Source organism: Ochotona princeps, chromosome 1 (genome assembly GCF_030435755.1).
Source record: "Ochotona princeps isolate mOchPri1 chromosome 1, mOchPri1.hap1, whole genome shotgun sequence".
In the NCBI taxonomy this organism is placed as follows: Eukaryota; Metazoa; Chordata; class Mammalia; order Lagomorpha; family Ochotonidae; genus Ochotona; species Ochotona princeps.
Window position 1 is genome coordinate 52,776,974 of NC_080832.1, and position 23,194 is coordinate 52,800,167.

General features: G+C 45.4%; 1 protein-coding gene across 1 annotated transcript in view; it reads right to left on the minus strand.

Annotated features, from left to right (window-relative positions):
* CCDC162P (coiled-coil domain containing 162) overlaps positions 1–23,194 on the minus strand; it is a 181,281-nt gene that overhangs the window by 44,116 nt on the left and 113,971 nt on the right. The window contains 6 exon segments of the mRNA XM_058669314.1: positions 11,373–11,493; positions 12,583–12,721; positions 13,416–13,626; positions 19,510–19,660; positions 20,949–21,044; positions 22,682–22,835. Coding sequence (XP_058525297.1) covers positions 11,373–11,493; positions 12,583–12,721; positions 13,416–13,626; positions 19,510–19,660; positions 20,949–21,044; positions 22,682–22,835 — 872 coding nt within the window.

Here is a 23,194-nt window from a genome sequence, read left to right on the forward strand (position 1 = left end):
TATTATCTTAACCATTTTACTTAATGTCAAAGCACACAATTTTCCAGACACTTGCCAATCGTGTTTTCTTTGGATGTATCTGCTGACAGAAGTGTGGACCATTTTTCATAAACCATGATGTGGTGTGCATGCACAACCAATTCTAGTTGTGTTTGTTTTTAGAGAGAATTTAAGGAACATGAAAACCCAAAATCACGATTTCTTTTTTTTTCAATTTTATCCAATCTTTTCAAAATTATCTTTTTCATACACAATTTAGCAATTTTTTTCTAGACAATTTGCCTCTTATTGAGTTTTTCCATAGCTTTATTTTTAAACATTAAAAAAAATTTTTTACAGTAGTGTTAGGTTCACAGCAATACTGGGGGAGCAAAGTAGAGAATGTCCTGAAACCACTGGGACTCATACACAGGGTCTCCTCTGTCAACATCACCACCAGAATGGGGCATTTGTTATAGTCAAGGAGCTTACATGGGAGCTAATCATCTCCCCAAATTCATGGTTTGCACTCTTGCAGTTGTGCATTCTAGGGTTTTTTTTTTTTTTGAACAAAGGCAACTAGTTTATTATTTTGTTGGTTTTTAAAAAATATTTATTTTGTCTTTATTTGAAAGACAAAGTTACAGAGAGAGGTAAAAAGATACACACACACAGAATCTTCTATTTGTTGGTTCACTCCCTGACTGGCCACAACAGCCAGAGCTGGGGCAGGCCAAAACCAGGAACCAGGAGCTGGTTCTGGGTCTCCCGTGTGGGTATGTTGGCCCAAGGACTTGGGCCGTCCTCTGCTGCTCTCCTAGATACTTCAGCAGGGAACTGGATCAGAAGTAGAACAGCAGGGACTTGAACCAGTGCCCATATGGACTGTTGGTATGGCAGGAAGCAGGTTAATTCACTTTGCCACAGTGGTGGCCTTCTCAGCTTAGATTTACAGGCCCATCAGATCTCTTTCTAGCTGTATTCCTATTTCACTGGTGTGTGCCATTTTTAATTAAATCATTGCAAACTCAGTGACCTTAAAACCAGTACAAGCAGGTTTGGAGCAAATAAGGATCAACAAGGTTAGGCAAATAGAAACAAATTAGAAACTGGAATTAGTGCATGGTCAAGCTAGTGTTACCAAAGCAGCAGAAAGCAGGGGGCAACCCAGAGTGTAGCTGGAAGATAGAATCCATCAATATCTCCCCGAGCTTGTATTCCACAGCACACTTCTGAAGAAGGGCTAGCTGAGAGAAGGGGAGGGAGGGACAGAGAGAGAGAGAGAGAGAGAGAGAGAGAGAGAGAGAGATCTGACGGAGAGAGTGAGATCTTCCATTAGCTGGTTCACTCCCAAATGGCTACAACAGCCCAGAATGACCCTGAAGGAAGCCAGGAGCCAGGAGCTTCTTCCAAGTCTCCCACTCAGGTGCAGAGTCCTAAGGCTTTGGGTTATCCTCTGTTGCTTTTCCAGGCCATAGGCAAGGAGTTGGATGGAATGTAGATCTGCCAGGATATAAACCATTCAGGATCCCAGCACATGCAAGGCAAGGATTTCGTCCCTGAGCAATCACACCAGGCCCGATTATACTTCCTGTCTTAACCACATAATGTGGGTGGGGATAAGCATGTGCCAGTATCAGAAGTGTCATTTCTACTAGTTTCTTCTTCATTTCTGGCCACCTTGATATGGAGTGTGATGTGGGCCTCATTCTGTGTAGCCGTCATCTATGTGGGAGTTTGAATGTTTTCTTTTCACCCTCCCCAGATGTACATATTTCCCTTTGGAAATTGTTGGTCTTGTTATTGCTCAGAGAACACTTGCAAGCCAATTCAGAGTCACTGCTGTGACAATGTTGACAAAGTTAGAAGCTGGCAGAGGATTTTTGAGCCAATGGAGCCCATTTCCTAACATAACTCAAGTTTATCTTCTATGGCTCTCACCCTGGAGCCAAGTCTGCATGCCACGGCTTTGGTGGCTTGGTGACAACCTGGAAACCCATTCAGAAACCATTGGCATTGACTAGGCCCCAGTACAAGACAGTAGGAGGGAAGGAAATTGAGGGACAGAAGACTCCAGAAGTCTCCTTTATGGCAGCTGGGTTGGCCGGAAGACAGAGGAGACCTTGAGGAGGTCAAAAGCCTCTACTAACCTCCTGGTTCCTAACATTCCTCTTTCCCAATGACCCCTGGGGAAGCTTCCAGTCCTCTCACTAACCCTGACCACGAAGGGGATGCTCTGAACAAAAATAGACGCTCCAAGCACCACAGTCCCTTTTTGCTGCGGAGATGGGCACAGAATGGATGGAGGGCTCAAAGGTTTCCTTGGCTCCTTTGAGGGAATCCAGCCCACAGACATCTTGAAAGGGCAAAAATGCATGAGATGGGCCCAAAGTTATGGAGGGTATCAGTGGGCACCCAGTCCCTGGCACTGGGAGCCAAGTAGAGCAGGAATCCCAGGGCTCTGCATAGACTCACACATGACAGACCCGGAGCACAAAAATGCAATACCAACAGCATGCCCTGCCCCTCTAAAGTGGCATTTCTTTTAAAAGTCTCATAAGTGGCTGGCATTGTGGTACAGCAAATTAGGCTTCTGCTTGCGAAGCCAGCATCCCTAATCAGCAATGTCGGTTCAAGTCCCAGCTGCTTCGCTTTCAATCCAGCTTCTTGCAAATACACCTGGGAAGATGATGATGACAGCCCAAGTGGTTGGATCCCTGCACCCATGTGGAAGATTCGAATGGAGTTCTAGGTTACTGATTGTGACCATGCAGGGACTGAACCGGGTGATGGAAGATCTATCTATCACTTGCTCTTTTCAAATAGATGCATTTTTTTAAGTCTCCTAAGTTATAAAATCCAAACTTGGGTTTAGGCTTGGACAGAATACTGTAACCAAAGCAAGCTGGAATGATTGACCTAACCATGCCAGTAACAACCCTGCCTTGGGCCCAACCCCCATCGCCCTTAGCAAGGGTGCCCTGCTGAGGCAGCCTCCTGCCCCACCCCCAGTTGGGTATCACCTCAGCACTCTAGCCCTGAGAAGCCCAGATGGTCACACTTGCCTCGTGCCTGTGGCTGGACTCCACATAGTACAGACAATGGGTGCTTTGTGCCTTGCTAAGTGGCCAGTCCCTGGAGCCCAGCCATCCTCAGGGTAACAGGGAGAGCTCCCCAGCTGAACAGTGGCCTGTCTTCTGTCTGCATAGCATTTCCCACTAAGCCCAGTTGACAGCCCTCAGCTGTTGACCACGAAATGACGATGCAAGTACCAGGTTACTAATTAACTTAACAACGTCTGTGGACTTTGTCCTTCACTTCCTTAGTCCTGAGGCTCAAAGGTTATGGTTTTCCTCCAGGATTATTATAATCTGTAGGGCCTGGTGCAAAATACCTCTTGTGCAAACAAAAGGCAAAGGTGTCGTTATCAGCACTAAAGCACCATCTCTCTCTCTCTCTCCTTCTCTCAACCTGTGTGTCTTTAATTTGTGTTAATGTTACACACACATAGGCATGGGAACATACACCCAGTGAGCACCCAGTGGCCCTATCCAAGACTCAGTGCATGAAGGCCTGGGACTTGCCAGCTGTTAGGCTGAGACACAATCAGACATCTCTTTTGAAAAGCCTCCACTCCAATCCACCATGGACAGGCAAGCGTCAAGGGTCTGACAACCTCTGTCCTGGGATAGTCGAGGTAGCCATGGGCAGGCAGAAGACTCATCCATTGAACACACCATGGTGCTGCCTGCCTGGAGTCCTGACCTTGCTGCTAGGGGCATGCACCTGACCCTGAGTGTTCCAGTCCTCACCTGGGCTGGAGGACAGCAGTGATTGCTTAGCAGGGCCAGGGAGGGTGAGGTTCAGGATGCCCATGAAGCCAGAAAGCTGAGGAAGAGGTAAAAGTAGAACCTGTGGGGAGTAGGGCGTGACAAGGGGTGGGAGTGGGTATTAGCCAAGCCTGCATACTTTTTGCACATATTCCATGCTATGATGATTATCAAGTTCAACTCGATGGCCACAGAATGTAAGTTCTGTTGGGACTCTACACTGGTCACATGAGGTGGGCCTGAGTGTAGATTTCAAGTGAAAGAAACAGTGTCGTTGGCCGACTGCAGAGAGCTGGTGTAGGGTGGAGTAGGGAAGGAGGGGAGCCGATCCAGCAGAGAAACAGGCCAGGAGGTGCGAAACTGTAGGGAGAAGAACGAGAAGGTCACTGGAGTTCACTAAAGCAAGAAGATCTACACAGCGTGAAGGAACAGCCGCAAAAAGTAGGAAAGAAAATACAGCACGCCGCGAGAAACCTGGTGAGTCAGATCCCAGGCAGGGGGAAGGCGGCGGAGGCTCAACCGCCCCAGGGAAAACAGAGGCGGCTGGAAGGATAGGCGCCCACACCGACAGGGGCACCAGTCCCCTGGAAGGCAGGAGCCCCCAGAGGAGGCTACTGGACTGATCATTGGGTGCATCATCCCTGCAGAAGTGGAGGAAAAGCAGGGGAGATTTCCCAGAGGCTTGCCTACCCGCTGCTCAGCGGCTGAGGGAGAGTGCAGAGGGAACAGGAGCGGCGCTGTGGGACTGGGGCTCAGAGATTCCCCGTATCGGCTCTGAGCTGTGGACTGGCTGTGGGAGAGTCAGTGGATCCCATTGCTGGACTCGCCCTGAGCCCCAGAGGCTGGGCAACGCTCGACAGGGCCTCACGTCCTGGGCAGAGGAGCAGACTAGTGGGGGCACATCTCACCTCAAGGGCTCTGTGCCTCTCAGAGATCCGCTTCTACCCTTGAGAGAGTGCAGCTGAGGAAGTGGCTTCTTCAGGGCAGAGTCCCCAGCTGGGCTCAGCTAGAGAGGCCAGACCAGAGCGGGCTCAGCTGAACTGGCCGGACAGGTTTTCCCAGCAGGAGCCCACTCGGAAAGACCTGCCTGTGGTGTTGCAGCCCTCAGCGGAGCAGCGCTTCCGAGTTTGGCACTGGGGCCGCGGAGATTTCCAGCCCAGCACAGGCCGGGGTTGGGGATTTTAGACTCCGAGCAGCAGGAGCCCCTGCTGTGCTAACCTCAAGCCCTGAAGGAGAGTCTCGGCTCAGCACTGAGGCGGAGACCCCCGCTGTATTAGCCTTGTGACCCAAAGCCCAGGCGCGGCTCAGCAGAGTGAATCTGTAGGGCACTGCCTTTGAGAGGGAGCCACAGGGGAAGGGGCCTGGCACTAGGGCTGGCCCACAAAGCCTCCTGACCCAGCTCAGGGCTGTGATCTACAGACCCTGAAAGCAGCTGGTGACTCAGGCAGTAAGCCCTGCTGGGCTCAGCCGGAGACCCCAAACCAGAGCCGGCTCAGCTGAATCACCGCTAAAATCTCAAAACAACAAGAAGCAAAAACACAATGAGGAGAAGTATCAGAAAAAGCAATGACCCAGAGGAAAGATCAAGCACTCCCTCCCAATACAACCAAAAACTAATCTCAATATCTGAGATGCAAGATGAAGACATAGAGGAACTATCAGATAAGGACTTTAAGAAGCTAATGATGAAATTCGTCAGAGAGAGTGAAAAGCGCTGGGAAGAGTCTAAGGCATTCGAAAACCATATCACTGCAGAAATAAATCAAATCAAAAAGGGAATCCTCGATATAGAGCACAAAATTGAAAGCCTAACCAACAGAATGAACACAGCAGAGGACAGAATATCAGAATTGGAAGACAATCAGAATGAAAGGCAGCAGTTCATCAAACAGTTGGAGACAAATCTAGAGAAAGCCAATAGGTCCATACAGGAAATGAAAGACAACCTCAAAAAATCAAATATTAGAATAATAGGCCTTCCCGAAGGAGTGGAAAAGGAGACAGGCTTGCAACGGGTGCTCAATGAGATAATACAGGAGAACTTCCAGAATATTGGAAATATAAATCCAGCACAAATCCAGGAAGGGCAAAGAACCCCCAGGAGATACGACCCAAACAAATCGTCTCCCAGACATGTGGTCCTCAAGCTACCTTCAAGTGAATACAAGGAAACCATTCTAAGACAAGTAAGAAAAAAGGATAAGATTACTTTCAGGGGAAGGGAAATCAGGATCACAGCCGACCTATCAGAAGAAACGCTCCAAGCAAGGAGAGAATGGGGTAAAACCTATCAAATCCTGAAACAAAACAACTGCCAACCAAGAATAATGTACCCAGCAAAGCTCTCATTTATATTTGAGAATGAAATCAAATACTTCAACAGTAAAGAGAAACTCGAAGAATACATCAACACGAAACCAGCTCTGGAAAATCTCCTCAGGAAGGTGCTAAACCCAGAAAGAAAAAATACAAACCAAAATCAAAGATGGCAAATGAGAAGACCTCCCCACTAAAATCCATACAAGAAAAGTCAACCAATCAAGAACTCTAATAGTCGCAAATACACACTTGCATACTTACACTCATGGCAGCCCAAAACCAATTCCTTTCAATATTATCTCTAAACACAAATGGCTTAAACTCACCAATCAAAAGGCATAGATTAACGGAATGGATCATCAAACAGCACCCAACTATATGTTGTCTACAAGAGACACATCTAACCAGAAAATCCTGTAAGAAATTTAAAGTGAAAGGATGGAAAAAGACATTTCATGCCAATGGACGAGAAAAAAAGGCTGGCGTAGCTGTTCTAATCTCAGATGACCTAGACTTCAAGCTGACAGACATCAAAAAGGACAGAGAAGGACATTATATATTGGTGAAGGGACTGATCCATCAAGAAGTAATTACAATCGTGAACATATATGCACCTAATTCCAATGCGCCTAGCTTCGTGAAGCAACTACTTACAGACTTAAGGGGAGACATAGATACACACACAATAATAGTGGGTGATCTTAACACCCCACTAACAACTATAGACAGATCAACAAAACAAAAACTCAACAAAGAAACAACAGAGCTCGTACAAACATTAGAACAACTAGACTTGGTAGACATTTATAGAATTTTTTATCCTAAGACCACAGATTATACATTTTTTTCAGCAGTGCATGGCACCTTCTCCAGGATCGACCACATGATAGGACACAAAGCAAATCTAAATAACTTCAAAAAGATAGGAATCATACCATGTACCCTCTCAGACCACCACGGAATGAAACTGGAAATCAGCAATTCAAAATGTCCCAGGAAATATAGAAACTCTTGGAGGCTGAACAATATGCTATTAAACGAACAATGGGTCAGGGAAGAAATTAAAGATGAGATCAAAAAATTTATGGAAACCAATGAAAACTCTGACACAACATTCCAAAACTTGTGGGACACTGCCAAAGCAGTGCTACGGGGTAAACTCATCGCAATTGGAGCTCATGTCAAGGCCCAAGAGAGGCGCCAAATACAGGAACTAACCACACACCTCCAGGAATTGGAAAAGCAGCAGCAGATGAGCCCCACACACAACAGGAAACAAGAAATCATCAAAACAAGGGAGGAAATCAACCAGATAGAAATAAAAAAAACCATACACAAAATCAACGAATCAAAAAGCTGGTTTTTTGAAAAGATAAACAAAATAGACACCCCGCTGGCCCGTCTGACAAAGAAAAAACAAGAGAAAGCAAGAATTAACAGCATCAAAGATGAAAAAGGCAACATAACAACAGACATTACAACCATTAAGAACATAATCAGAAATTACTACAAAGCACTGTACTCCAACAAATCAGAAGACCACCAAGAAATGGAAAAGTTCTTAGACTCACACAACCTGCCAAAACTTAGCCCAGAGGCAACAATCAACCTGAACAAACCCATAACTGAAGCAGAGATTGAATCAGTGATTAAAGACCTCCCAACAAAGAAAAGCCCAGGCCCAGATGGCTTCACTACAGAATTCTACAAAACATTCCGAACAGAACTAACTCCAATCCTCTACAAACTCTTCAAAACAATAGAAAAGGAAGCAACCCTTCCAAACTCATTCTATGAAGCCAACATTACCTTAATCCCAAAACCGGGCAGAGATCCTACAGAGAAAGAAAACTACAGACCTATCTCTTTGATGAACATTGATGCTAAGATTCTCAACAAAATCCTAGCCAACAGAATTCAAAAAATCATCAGACAGATCATTCATCCAGATCAAGTAGGATTCATCCCTGGAATGCAGGGATGGTTCAACATTCGCAAATCCATAAATGTGATACACCACATCCAAAAACTGAAAAACAAGAATCACATGATAGTATCAATAGATGCAGAAAAAGCTTTCGACAAAATTCAGCACAACTTCCTGCTAAAGACCCTAACCAAGGTAGGCATAGATGGAAAAATCCACAACATAATCAAAGCAATATATGAAAAACCCAATGCCAGCATCATACTGAATGGAGAAAAACTGGAACCCTTCCCACTGAGATCTGGAACAAGACAGGGATGTCCGCTTTCTCCGCTGCTATTCAACATAGTTCTAGAGGTACTCGCTGAGGCCATAAGACAAGAAAAAGAAATCAAAGGAATCCAAATGGGAAATGAAGAAGTCAAGCTTTCACTATATGCAGATGACATGATTCTTTATATGGAAGAGCCAAAAGGCTCAACACAGAGACTACTAGAACTTATACGAGAGTTTGGTAGAGTGGCAGGGTACAAAATTAATGAACAAAAATCAACAGCCATAGTGTATGCTAACAGCCCCAAGTTGGAAAAAGATCTAACCAGCAAGATACCATTCAAAGTAACAAAGGAAAGCATGAAGTATCTGGGAATTAACCTAACCAAAAATGTAGGAGACCTATTCGAGGAAAACTACAAACTACTTAAAAAAGAAATTGAACAAGATCTAGAAAGATGGAGTAACATCCCATGCTCCTGGATAGGTAAAATCAATATCATTAAAATGTCTATACTGCCAAAAGCAATATATACATTCAACGCAATCCCAATCAAATTGCCCAAAACATTCTTCACAGACCTGGAAACAATGATTCAAAGGTTCATCTGGAAACACAAAAAACCACGAATAGCTAGAACCATTCTCAAGAACAGGAAGTTAGCAGGGGGAATCACAGTTCCGGACCTCTGGACATACTATAGGGCAGTGGTTATCAAAACAGCCTGGTACTGGCACAAAAATAGAGAAGAAGATCAATGGAGCAGAATAGAAACACCAGATGGGAACCCACAGAAATACAGCCAAATAATCTTTGACAAAAAGACAAACGACAACCCAGGCAAATGGGAAGGTCTGTTCAATAAATGCTGTTGGGACAACTGGTTGATAGCCTGCAGAAACAAAAAGATAGACCCACATCTCTCACCATATACTAAGATCAAATCCAAATGGATAAAAGATTTAAACCTACATCCAGAAACCTTCAAACTTTTGGAAGAAAATGTTGGAAACACACTGGAACACTTAGGGGTAGGCCCTCACTTCCTAAAAAAGACTCCAAATGCAATAGAAATCAAGACCAAAATAAACAATTGGGACCTCATCAAACTAAGAAGCTTCTGTACAGCTAGAGAAACAATCAACAAAGTAAAAAGGCAACCCACAGAATGGGAGAAGATCTTTGCACACGACTTAGGTGATAGAGGGCTGATCTCCAGAATATACAAAGAGCTACAAAACAACCAAAATGTCAAAACAAACAAGCCACTCAAGAAATGGGCACGGGAAATGGGCAAACACTTCACAAAGGAACAAACCCAAATGGCAAATAAACATATGAAAAAATGCTCAAGTTCCCTGGCAATAAGGGAAATCCAAATTAAAACATCAATGAGGTACCACCTAACGCCAGTAAGACTGGCCCACATGAATAAAAGCACCAACAACACTTGTTGGCGAGGTTGCGGGGAAAAGGGAACCCTACTCCACTGCTGGTGGGGCTGCAGGCTGGTACAGCCTCTATGGAAATCAGTATGGAGAACATTCAAACAACTCAAATACAACATACCGTATGACCCGGCAATAGCACTCCTAGGAATATATCCAGAACACTTGTTTTATGAGAAACCAACATGCACTCCTATGCTCATAGCAGCACAATCAGTAATTGCAAAGACATGGAAGCAACCAAAATGCCCATCAACAGAGGATTGGATAAGAAAGCTATGGTTCATCTACTCCATGGAATACTACTCAGCTATTAAACAAAACAAAATGCAGTTCTTTGTGGCCAAATGGGCCAAACTGGAAACCATAATGCTAAGGGAAATGAGCCAATCCCAAAAGGTTAAATACCACATGTTTGCCTTAATTTAAGATGACACGATGTTATGTATAACAAGTTATGTTATGAATGTTATATGTTGTGTATAAACCTAAATTGAAATGTCAATGAGGTGGTCACAGAAGGTGGATAAGAAATCGCATTTACTTTTACCATATTGGTTACTCGTTACTATGTCAATTAATTCCATGGTGATGTAAATTTTTGCTGATGGTATGTTGGAGCTTTTAATTGATCGGGATGATAGTCTGCTGGCTCTGTCTTCAGACCAGAGAGTGTATACCTAAGAAGCCGTTGAACTTATCTGGACAATAAGATGCTGGACTCTATGTTTGGTATATGCTTGCAAAGGGGGAATCTCAACTGAACTTGAACTGTGGTTATGCAACAAGGTGGAGGAATCCACCATGGTGGGAGGGTTTGGGGAGGGGTGGGGAGAATCCCAGTACCTATGAAACTGTGTCACATAATACAATGTAATTAATGAATTTAAAATAAAATTTAAAAAAAAAAAAAAAAAAAAAAAAAAAAAGAAAGAAACAGTGTCATGGCCTCCCCATCTTAAGTCTATGTCTACAAGATTTTGGCATCTATAACGTGCAAGCATTCTTCAAAAAGGTCATGGGAAAAGAAATTTAATGATATGTTTTCTTTGGTGCAAAATATTTAAAATCCACATATATTTTTTCATAATATGTATTTCTATGAACTTGTGCCCCTCATATTATATATATATTTAAAATATATAATATACAATATAGATTACAAAATTTTCATATAATTTCCTTATTGCAACTTAGTTCAGTTACAAGTTGATCAGCAGAGTTAAAAGTATACTTACTTTTTTCTTATTTGAAAGGCAGAGCAACTGAGAAAGTAGGAGAGTGAGTGAGCGAGAGAAAGACCTTCCATCTATTGTTTCACCCCCTGCATATCGCTACAACAGCCAGAGCTGAACCAGGCTGAGGCTAGGAGCCTGAAACTCCATACCAGTCTCCCCTAGGGGTGACAGGAGCCTTCGTCCCTAGGCCATCCTCCACCACTTTCCCAGGCACATTAATGGATCTGAATCAGAAGCAAAGCAGCTGGGACTCTAATGGGATTCTAGTGTTGCAAGAAGTGACTTAACCTTGTTTTCTATTTCATAGCCTGTTCTTTCTTGAGGAAAATAAATAAATAAATAATAAATATGCTTTACCTGTAGGGAGAGTGCATTCTTTCTTGGACTTCTCAGACAAAACCAGTGTCATTTCTCTGTTAACTTTTCTTAATACCTCCTGGATCATGTGAATTTCAAAATCTTCCAGAAGTTTCTGAAGCTAGAGCAAGCACAGGTTCAACAGTCCATATTCAGTAATTTCTGCAGAAGGTCTTGGATCTGGGTCTGTCCCTCACTCATTCCCACCCTTGGGAAAAGAGGGACTTCCTTTCAGGAGCTTCCATGTGCTGCAAGCAGGTACATTCACCTGCATGGAGACCCATACCTGCCTGGCCCACCTCCTGACAGCCAGCATGCCACCCTCATCACCATGGTCTGCAAAATGACCAAGTTCTCAGTGACCCAAGTGCCTCCTGTCCTTCAGGGTCCTGATGGCAGCCAGGATTGTGCGATCTGTTATTATCAAACAAGCCCTCAGGTCTGCAGCTCCACTGCAATACCAAGGATGACTTTACACAAAGACTCAAAACTCCATCCAGGACGCAGAGAAGACTGTTCCAATTACAGCGAGCCTCAACTCTACCTTTTGTGCTTACACAGCCCATGTTGCTCCCTTTTGGAGGGACCCAGGTGCTGGGGAGCGCCAGCAATGGCCTCGCTCCGGGGGCAGGAGTCAGGGCTTAGCTCTCCTGCCACTTTGTGGGTATCCCTCTGTGCATTGTGAGCCAGCCTGGGCTTTGCCTGCATGTCAGTCAGTTCAGTCTCACAGAGCCTGCATCTGAGGACAAAGTCAAGCAGAGTGGAAAACGGCTCCTCCATGCCCATCATCAACACCCACCAAATGCAACTGTGTATAGATTGTCTCTTTGTTGTCTCAGAGGAGCAATTACAAGGAGCAATTTTAAATATCTCCTTTCCAAGTAGGTCCTGTGTACTGGATCTTGCATTTAAGTTAGAAGTTGCTATGTCTTCTGTCATCTTTCTTGTGGCAGTATACCCCAATGAAAGGAAAATCGAAATAACAAATGTCTAGATGTAGAGAACTGAGATAAAAAAAGTGTTGGTTCTTGGATTCATAGAAGCTTCCTATGCTTTGAAACACTCAGTCCTCACTCTCCCAGCCTGTCCAAGGGCTTGCAGCTCTTCCCTTAACACTGAGAGAAAAACACTAATGGATGGACCTGAAGCTAGGCACAACAGAGCCTCAGAACTAGTTGCCAAAGGCAAATTCAACATAGTTCTTGCATACCTGCTGAGTTTTTATTTCCATTTCTGAGGCTCCTTGAGGGGGAAATACAGACCGACAGTTGATGGTAAGTCCCTCAAATTCATCTTCCTTCCCCATCTGCTTAGCTATGGCTTTCATGCTGGGGCAGAGAATGGCAGTTCTGTCTTAGCAAATGCTGCTTCCCTCTTCCTGAGGCCCTGACAATTCTTTTCCTTCGCTTTCTGTTTCCTATCCTGGATGAATCTCCCAGCCTTCCCTCTCCCTCCCTTCTCCCCTGTGACACACTCCCATCTCGGTACTTCACTCTGTGAGTCAATATGAAATGCCAATGTCTTTTCCTATATTGCCAAGTCTTCTCATTCTTTACTTCCCAGAGACACTGACTCGGGCCGCTTCACTAAACAGACAGTTCTGATGATCTCAAGTCCTAGCAGGGTCCAGCTGGTGGGTGATGGGCACAGGGCAGAAGCTATGTGTCCTTCCTGTAGGCCAGGTCATCCGCAGCCAAGGCCTTTGCAGCTGCCAGCGTCCTGCCATCCTGCAGATCCCAGGCATCCTACTGTACCTGCTATGTCCAGCCTCTCTGGCTGCTATGCCCATGGCTCTCACAGACTCTACACTTGCTTCCACCACACCGGAGAGAGAATTTTGCAGCTCTGTGGTATTCAGCCCCAGCCCTGTAACTAACACAGCTCAGCCCTTCCCTGAAAGGGAATGTTCATAGCGAATGATGCTGACTGCCGCTGGATGCAGCGGAGCTGGGCTCATCCAGACCCAAGGACTGAAGCTGCTTGCGATCAAGCGGGGAAGGAGTCTGTCAACCCCGAGAGGATTTCTGCCCCAGCAATACTCACTCATAGAGCTCCGACAACTGCTTGTAGAGGGAGATGGAGTTCACGTCCCCGCCTTGCAGCTGCAGTTGGCCCCAGTGCTCCTTGAGTACTTCCAGTTGCTTCCACAGGACCAGGAATGATCTCAGCAAAGTCAGGGAGGCAACCACATCATGTGGAGCCTCTGGCAGCAAGGAGGTCTTGGTGCTGCTTTCCATTCGACTTGGCTGAAAGCATTACAGAAATACCTCCTTATGGGACTTGGACAATACAGGATAATATTTATCATGCAGCATGTACAAAGTGAAATCTGGATGAGGGAGCTTTCTCCTCAGGAATAACAACTGTAGCACACACAGAGATTAGAGAGGTGATGCATCCTAAATAGGCAGTGTACAGAAAGGATGGGAATGGTTCCACTGCAGGTATTGCCTGGATCTTGAGTGTCTATTTTTTTTAAAAGATGTATGTATTAAAAGGTATAGCATTTTGGGGTGAGGGTGGCCATCCCAAATGGCCGCCACAGCCAGAACTAAATCATACACAAACCAGAAGCTAGAAACCCCATCAAGGCCTCCTACATAATGTGAGAGGTGCCCAAGCACTTGGACCACCCTTCGATGCTTTCCCAGACACATTAGCAGGGAGCTGGATTAGAAGTGGAGCAGCCAAGATTGGAACTCAGGCTTCAAGACAGGATGTTAGTGTTGTAAGTGGCACCTTAGCCTACTATGCCATAATGTTGCCCACCTGACCCATTCATTTTTAAAATTCACCTAATGGTATACTACATTTTACCTACCTTTGCAAAATTTAGCCTTTTGGGGAAGGTGTTGTGGTACACCAGGTTAGGCTGCTGTCTGCTTGTGCTCATGTCAAAGTGTTGGTTCAAGTCCCAGCTGCAGCACATGAGATCTGATGGAGCTCCTGGCTCTGGATTGGTGGCATTAGCTTGGTCTAGACACCTGCAATTACAGAAATTTGGGTATCTCTCCTTCCCTCTTTCTCCTCTCTTACTCTTTCAAATAAACAAATAAATACATCTTTAAAAATATTTTTAAAAGGTGGTGCGGTGACGCACAGGTAGAACTGCCACTTGTAGTGCCAATAGCATCTCATAGAGGCTCCTGGCTTCAGATAAACTCAGCTCCGGCCATTGTGGCCATGTGGGGAGTGAACCAGTGGATGGAAACATCTCTCTCTTTCTCTCTGTGACTCTACTTTAGAAAAAATATTTTAAATACTCAGCCTTGGGCATTTAGCATCTACATCGTACAGAGTGCACAACACTCAAGTTTAAGTTCCCATCTGAGTGCAGCTACAATATAACTTCTCATTGGGGGATTTTACCCATTTTATGGATACTTCTCTTATCTTTTAAGACAGGCAGAGGGGCTTGGCGTGGTAGCCTAGTGACTAAAGGCCCCGCTTCCCATCCAGTTCCCTGCTTGTGGCCTGAGAAAGCAGTCGAGGACAGCCCGAAGCCTGCACCCATGTGGGAGACCCAGAAGAAGCTCCAGGCTCCTGGCTTCGGATCGGCTCAGCTCTGGCCATTGCGGCCACTTGGGGAGTGACTGATTGGATGGAAGATCTTCCTCTCTGTCTTTCCCCTTTTCTCTGTATATCTGACTTTCCAATTCAAATAAATAAATAAATAAATAAATAAATAAATAAATAAATAAATCTTTTTTTAAAAGGCAGAGAACATTTCTGTCCATTCGAATTTATTTTTCAATAGGAAACTTTAGTTCAAAATGATGATTTGGTCATCGATCCTTTTTCTTAAATAAATACTTGCTGAGGCGCTGTCTTGAGCCTGGGAGGATGTGGAGGAAAAAGTGTCAGCTCCATGCTCTCAAAGAGTCAGGGGTATAAGTGGTAGTGCCACCAAGAGAGTGACAGATAAAACGGGGACCTGCATCTAGGCCCTTAGACTGGCTGCAGTGTCTATCACAGGAGACAGTTATGACATTGTCACCACGAGGGCCTCAGAGAACCTTCCATTGGCAGTATCTTAAACACTCAAGTTTCCTGGCTAGAACCAGGAAGAACAACCAGGTGTAATCAGATCCCAGATCAGTGCTATTAACATAGTTTAAGAAGGTGTGTCTGCCTGGAAGAACCCAGTTCAATGTTCAAGCAATCGGTAACAAGCAAGTCCCAGGGGACGGTGAGTGATAGGCAGCTGGCCGCCCCTCCGCTTTGCAGTTCATCTCCTCTGTTAATAGCAAGTTCATAGGTTTTCTTTTTTTTCTCTCTCTTTTTTTTTTAAAGATTTATTCATTTTATTACAGCCAGATATACAGAGAGGAGGAGAGACAGAGAGGAAGATCTTCCGTCCGATGATTCACTCCCCAAGTGAGCCGCAATGGGCCGGTGCGTGCCGATCCAAAGCCGGGAACCTGGAACCTCCTCCGGGTCTCCCACGTGGGTGCAGTGTCCCAATGCATTGGCCCGTCCTTGACTGCTTTCCCAGGCCACAAGCAGGGAGCTGGATGGGAAGTGGAGCTGCCGGGACTAGAACTGGTGCCCATATGGGATCCCGGGGCTTTCAAGGCGAGGACTTTAGCCGCCAGGCCACGCCGCCGGGCCCAAGTTCTTAGGTTTTCAAATTTTATTTTATGTCCTAATTGCTTCCGTTGAATGAAACTGTAAGCAGTGGCCCCAATAACCTATTAGACCAAGGTTAAGCATGGTGACACGGTGGGTGGTGGCACAGCCCAGAGGCCATGTAACTGGCCCCCGGTGTTTAAGAGGAGCAACAGGCTCCTTGGAATATTAAGTGGGTCCAAGTTGGCCTATCATCTTCACATTGACCTTTTGGAGACTGAAGCCTAGAGTGACAACAGAGCTTACAGCACTGCTGGGATAGGAACCCACATAGCAGTATAGAATAGTACTTCCATTGTTTATGAATAGTTAAATGCCTCTACATCAGCATACAACATAAAACAAAGCCACTTACAATAAGACACAACACTGCTGATGTGTCGTACATGCTACAAAGCAACTGAAAAGGAACAGATTAAAGAATCAGGTGGAGGAGGGTGGTGTTAGGAAAAGAGGGGAGTCCATCCAATATGGACCAAGAAAAAGACAAAGGAAGGAGCCAAACCCCAACAAACACCTTAACCTTATTGAGGCTCTCTCTTCATACTGGCTGTAGTGGAAAAATCTCCCTCACCTCCCCTTCTTTCCTTCTTCACCTGACTCCTATTTGTTCCTTATATTGCAACCTTCAGACCACTCTCCTTAGGAAATGCTTTCTGAGCTTCTACTGTTGAGCCAAAGTTTCTCCTTTCCTGCTGCCAGGAGTAACAGACTACCTCACTTCCCATTATCCATGACTTCATTTGGAGAAGACTGCCCATCATCCACTGGGGAATTCTAGAAGGAGACACTTCTAATTCACCTCAAAGACTCAAGTTCAGATCTGGGTTGTCAGCAAAACCTTCCCTGCACCCTGGTCCAATCAAAACGGGAGCACTAATGCCTTCTTCTTGAGGGGTTCTTTTTGTCCAGAGGAAAACAATCTTCTCCAGAGGTTCTTAATACATTTTATCATTTTGGCTAAAATGGACTTACAAGTCCACTTAAGGCCTATCTGTGGGTGAAAAAGTGGGTTTATATAGGGCATCTAAATTCTGCAACAGAATCTGATGATTCACCCAGAGGGATCTTCCCATCAAAGTAAGTTTACTTTTTCATTCCATTCTTCATAAACTGCACATACAGAAGTCAATAATTTACCTGGGTTTTTTGACTTGGGTTTCTGGGCAGGTGGTGATGGATTAATGGGAAATATAGCAGGAAGGCAAAGCTTTGGAGGAGTGAAACGAACTCAGTGAGGGCCAAGCGGTCTCTGGGATGGAACAGAGATGTCCAGGAGGCAGCTGAACAGATGAATGTGTTAGGGTCAAACCTGAGCCAGACCTGCAGACTTCGGAGCGGTCACCTGTAAATGGCATTGAAGTTCTAACAGCAGATGGACTGGCCTGGACAGAGGGAGGAATGGAGAGGCAAGCTGGGGAGGGGATTCTGGGTCAAGCATGCTGGGTTGGAATTAGGCTTCTCTTTTCCCTAGTTACATAAATTAACCTTTCTGCATCTTGGTATTCTGGAAAATTACAATAATGAAAGTACTTACCCCATGGATTCCTCCCAGGGATTCCACACATCAACATTCCATGCACTAGGAACCGGTTCAACTCCTAACCAATCGTGGTTGTAAGCAAGCCAATGGGGCTTAATTACAGCTTGGGCAGAGAAGGCACTGTGCCTGGGGCTCATGGAATGTTTTAATTTCTTTGAGAGTTAGGAAAAGAGAGCTTCTGCAGTAAATTAAGTGCTTTAACCTATGATACGGAGGCAACTATCAGTTCTAACTCCTGAGGGTTTTGTCGCGGAGGCAGGGGTCCACAAAGACTAAAGAGTCAAGGGGGGGCAAAGGAAGTAGCAGTGAGACAAGGTCCAAGGGATAGGGGTCTGGCGGAGGCAGAGGGCTCCATGGCGGCACCTGCGGGTGGGTCAGGGAGGGCAGAGGAAAGCTGAGCCAAGTCAGGCCCAGGGGCAGTGAGGGCACAAGGATAGTATTGAGGCCCCAATGGGTCTTGAGGTAGGAAGGTGACTAGAGTGTGTCTAGGGGGTAGTGACACTCAATGAGGGTGGCTTCAGTGGTGACGAGAGGACAGAGCAGGTGGCAGGGTTTGAAAAGTGAATGGAAGATGAGGAAATGGACATAATAGATTTAGGTGTATTTCAGAAGATTTTTTTTCACTTTTTTTGAAGATTTATTTGAAAGCAAAAGAGAGGGAGAAAGAGAATAAGATTTTCCATCCTGTGACTCACTCTACAGATGGCCATAATGGTTAGGGCTGGACCAGGCCACAGCTAGCAGCCAGGAGCTTCTTTCTTACAGATCTCTCACACTGATGCAGGTGTCCAAATATTTGGACCATCTGCCACTGCTTTCCCAGGCACCCACCTGGGAGACCAGATGGAGTTCTGAGCTCCTGGATTGGCCTGGCCTAGTCACTGCTGGGTGTTTTTTTTTTGTTGTTTTATTTTATTTTAATATTTATTTATTTTTATTTGAAAGGGAGATTTACATTGAGAAGGAGAGACAGATCTTCCATTTGCTGGTCATGCCCCAAAAGGCTACAATGGCTAGAGCTGAGCCAATCCAAAGCCAGGAGCCTCTCCTGGGTCTCCCACATGGGTGCTGGGAAGACTTGGGCTTCCCTCCGTTGCTCTCCCAAGCCATAAACAGGGAGATTACACACACATGCACACAGAGAGAGGGCTAGAGAGAGAGAAACATTGCTGTTCACTGGTTTACTTCTAAATGATCAACAGCTGGGCTGGCCTGAAACTGGGAACAGGGAACTCAGTCTAATTCCCTGACAGGGATACCCAACATGTTGAGTTCTCACTGCTGTGTCTGCCCTGGTAGGAAGCCAGGATCAGGAGCCGGAGTCGGTTCCCTGTCCTAGTCACATCTGGGTGGGAGGCAGCAATCCTCAGTGCTAGGCTAAATGCCTACTCCAAGGAGGCCCTTTAGCTGGAAGCACCAGCCAGCACCCAGCTCACCTTCATCTACTTCCCAAATACATGCAGATTTGTTCAAAGGTATCAGTGGGACAATGTGCTTGAGAGTCTGTGAAGGGCAAATTCAAAGGTGGGAGTGCTTGCCTGGGTGTCAGAGAGGCTAGCTGAGTGAGCAGGATGGCCTGACCTGAGCTGCTCACCTGGGGCCTTTATCACACCCTCTGACCCTTTGAACTGCCTGCCGCCAGGAAGGTGTGACTCACAAGGAAAGTATCTGGTTGGAGTATCACTATCTCTGGATTTTCATCCTCTTTGTTCTGTTTCTAAAGTGAAAAACAAACAAACAAACAAACAAACAAAGAAACAAGGATAGACCACTTGTCCTGGGTCTTATCACACGGGAAAATGCTTGCCAGTGGCTTTCTCAGGCTACCTCATCCTCTTCATTGCTGTCTTAGGGAATTAGCCTCTGGGGAAACTTGTGGGTCTCTAGTTGGTGTTTCCAACAAGGATGGCCTATGGCACTGGCTGAGTGCTTTAGTTGTGTGAGTGTGAGCGAAGGCTGGAATACCTGTGGATGTCTGTCCGGAGTGGTGACCTGGGGGAGCCCCAGGGACCACAAGCCCACTGTTCAGAAGCACATCTTCCAGGAGGAGCTACACGCCCACCAGCTCTCGGCAAGCTACCTTGCGGTCCCTGTCACTCAGCCCACAGAGGCACAGCTGAAAGAACCAAAGACAGTGCTCACTTGGGTGACTTCTCTGCATCCTCTACATGTGGTCCTGGGGAAAGAAAACTAGGAGCCACTGTGTGTTCCAGCCCCGCTCTCAGTACTGCTAGAAAATCAATACAAGGAGAAATAGCAGTTCTTGCCAGAAGTTCCTCCTGCACTTGTCAGAATGTCGGCTCTGTGTGGAAGAGCTGTTTCCCACCCTTCTGACAAACCTGTACATGGCGAAAGTACAAGGTGACATCAGTTTTCTTTTTAAAGTGCAGATACAAACATATACATGCCCTGGGAAAAACACCCCAAAAAATCACACCCAAAACACAGTCTGTGAATGTCTCTTGGTGGTAAAATTATAATTTAAAAAAAGGTCCTTATATATTTTTAAACAAATTATTCACTTATGGAGAATTCTGAACGTATACCAAAGCGAACAGGGTGGTTTCCATCACAGAATGACAACAAACAGCAGTCCTATGCCCTCCTCCACTTACAGAGCTCTGGAAGGAAATTTATGGCTGATTTTCACATAGAGTTTTCTACATTTCCTATTTTTAGAAATAAAAATGCAGTATTTACTTAGCCAGTCAAAGGAAAACACATGGTAATTAAAAGAAACTAATAATTTAAATGGATTAAACCAAATTGGCATTGTGGCAGAGTGAGTTAAGCCACTATCTGCAATGTTAGCATGCCATACGAGTGCCAGTTTGAGTCCTGGCCACTCCACTTTCAATCCAGCACCCATTCACAAGCCTGGAAAGCAGTGAAAGATGGCCCAAGAGCTTGGGCCACTGCTGCCTGCCTGGGAGATCCAAATGGGGTTCTAGGCTCCTGGCTTTGGTGTGGGCCAGTCCCAGTTTCTAGGGAGTGACCCAGTGGGCACTATCCCCCACTTCTCTGTATCACAGTAAATACATACATAAATAAAAGTTAAAAGGAAAAAGTTCCCTTTCCTGCACGGTTGGTAGGCAGGTCAAGACTCGTACACCTCTGAGCTGGGCTCCTGGAGACTTCTCCAAGAGCTCAGAGGTGACTGGAGATGACTGGCCTGTCTCCAGATGACCACTGCCAGGGGCACTTCAGCTGAGTCTAAAATGGAAACTTATTCCAGCTGAGACCATAACTCTTTTTATTGCAGCAAGCCATGACTCCCCCTCTGTAGCCTAACATCCTATGTCATACATTATTCACCAATGGCAGGACCTTGTGGGCCCAAGGATACTCCGCTATGCTGACTGTATTCAGTTCTGTCTGCGGCAGGTGGCAAGATCTGTCCTTACCTGCATGTTGTACTCTAGGGTATTTGGGCTGCTGCTCATAACTGGGAATGGTCCTCCGTCTTCAAGAAATGTTCTCCAGGGGAATAGTATAGCTGCCTGAAGAGCCAAAGAACACCCACTGTCATACTGTGTGGTGTGCATTCATAACTGACATCTGTATAGGACTAAGCTATTTGTGCCTGCACCCCTTAACACAGTTGCATGAGTTATTTGTGGGTTTTTAAAAATACTTCTTAATGGATAGTTTAGGGGAGAGTGTAACAACTCATCTCAGTGTTTTTCTGGTTTTTGGGAAAGGAACCAGTCCTCATATTCACAAGTTCCAGAGTAGAGTAATACTGATGGGACGTACTCATAATTAGCAAAAGTAAACTGACTCAGATGTTGTCAACATTAGGAACCTCAAAAAGGTGCCCTTCACCACCATGGAACTTTGATTCCAGGTGACAACACTAGACCAACATCCTGACTGTGTCTTCTGAGCATCATTGTCTAACAGCTGGTATATCTCATGTCCTTTATGGCACCATGTGCTGCCCTGGAGCTAGTGGGCCTGCCCAACAGGTTCTATTCTACATCTCCAGACCTGGAGTTAGAGTTTTTTTTGATAGCAGGGAATCAGGACCCCAGCATCCACTGCATCAAAGGCAATAACAAAGCCAGCAAGCAAGAGTCGCAGTCCAATTCTGTATTCTGGGTCCCAATGATGGCCAAACACCAGCCAAGAATCACTCTCTCTAGCCATGGAAGGTGTAAAAATGGGATTTGCTTGGGTCCGATGCTGGTGCCAGTTGGCTTAGCTGGGTAATATTAGACCATTAAGGATTCTGGAGTCAGAAGACCTGGGCTAGTGAAGTTGTTTTAAAGAGAAGTCCACAGAATCTTCAATAACTTCCCTTACCCTCCTTAACACCTTGTAATATGAGCTAGATTTAGTGATATGCTTCCAGTGAATAGAATATGACAGAAGTGAGAGGACACTTCTAAAAAGGTGATACAAGATTGGGGCTTCCATTGTGGGTTCTCTCTAAATTTTTGTTGTTGTTACTCTGGGAAAGCCAAGCCATGTTGTGAAGAAGCCCCGTAGACAAGTGCACAAGAGCTTGAAAGTAGATCTTCTGACTCCAACCAAAAGCCACACGATGAACCGGGAAACAGTGGAAGCAGGTCTCCTGCAGTCAAGTGCTACAGTGACTGAAGCCCCAGCAACATTCAAATCGCAGCCTTGTAGGAGACCATGAGCCAGAATAATCCACTTAAGCTGCCCCTGGTTTCCATATCTCCAGAAGCCATGTGAGATTAAGAATATTTATATCTTAATTTGCTAGGTATGAGGGTAATTAGTTACGTGACAATAAGGGCCAAACTGGGTCAGTGCCCTGGTGCTGCTGGGACTTCCTGAGACCGTGATCTTGTTTGTAGCAGGTGGTCACCCTGTGCCTGCCCAGGTTTATGCCTGAGAGCACCTGTTGTAACCAAGGCTGTTCAATCCTCACCAGCTGACCTAATTTATTTGTCATAATGCTATTGTTATTTATTTAGTAGAAAAGGTGAAGAGCTTGTTTTGCTACCAGCTCAGGGATCAGCCAGCTGAAACTTTGAAGACAAGACCCTCACCCCAGAAGACCAGACTGCTCCAAGGCAGGAAGTAAGGGAGTCCCCAGGCACTGGAGGATAACACAGACTGCGCTGGCTGCATCTCGTGGGGATGTAGAAATACTTCTGCTACGCACCTGGGGGCTCCGGGGATCCAGGGGTGGGGGCAGACCAAGCTGGGAAGTGAAGATGCTCCTTGTGAGAGAGCTGCTCAGGGGCGGCAGCCCATGGTGCAGGCCAGCTGTGACGGACTGGTAGGCAGGCAGATTTCCAGCTGCCAAAAATGTGTTTCTGTGAAGTATGGAGGGGAGGGAAAGTCAGTAAAATTGTTATTTCAGGAGCTAAGGTTCAAAATTTTCTTCATTGTTATGGTAGCAAGATAATATTTTGAGTTTTTTTTAACATGATGTGTTTATCATTTGAAAGGTAGAAATACATATACACTTGTGTATATATATGCATATATATTTATGTCTGTATCTATATCATCTATATCTGTATCTATCTCTCTCTCTCTCTATATATACATATATATATAGAATCTATCTTCTGTTGCCTTCCCAGGATTCAGCAGGGAGCTTGAATAATGCTTCCATATGGGATGCCATCAAAAAGAGATTTAGCTGTCTGTGTCACAATGCTGGTCCTCA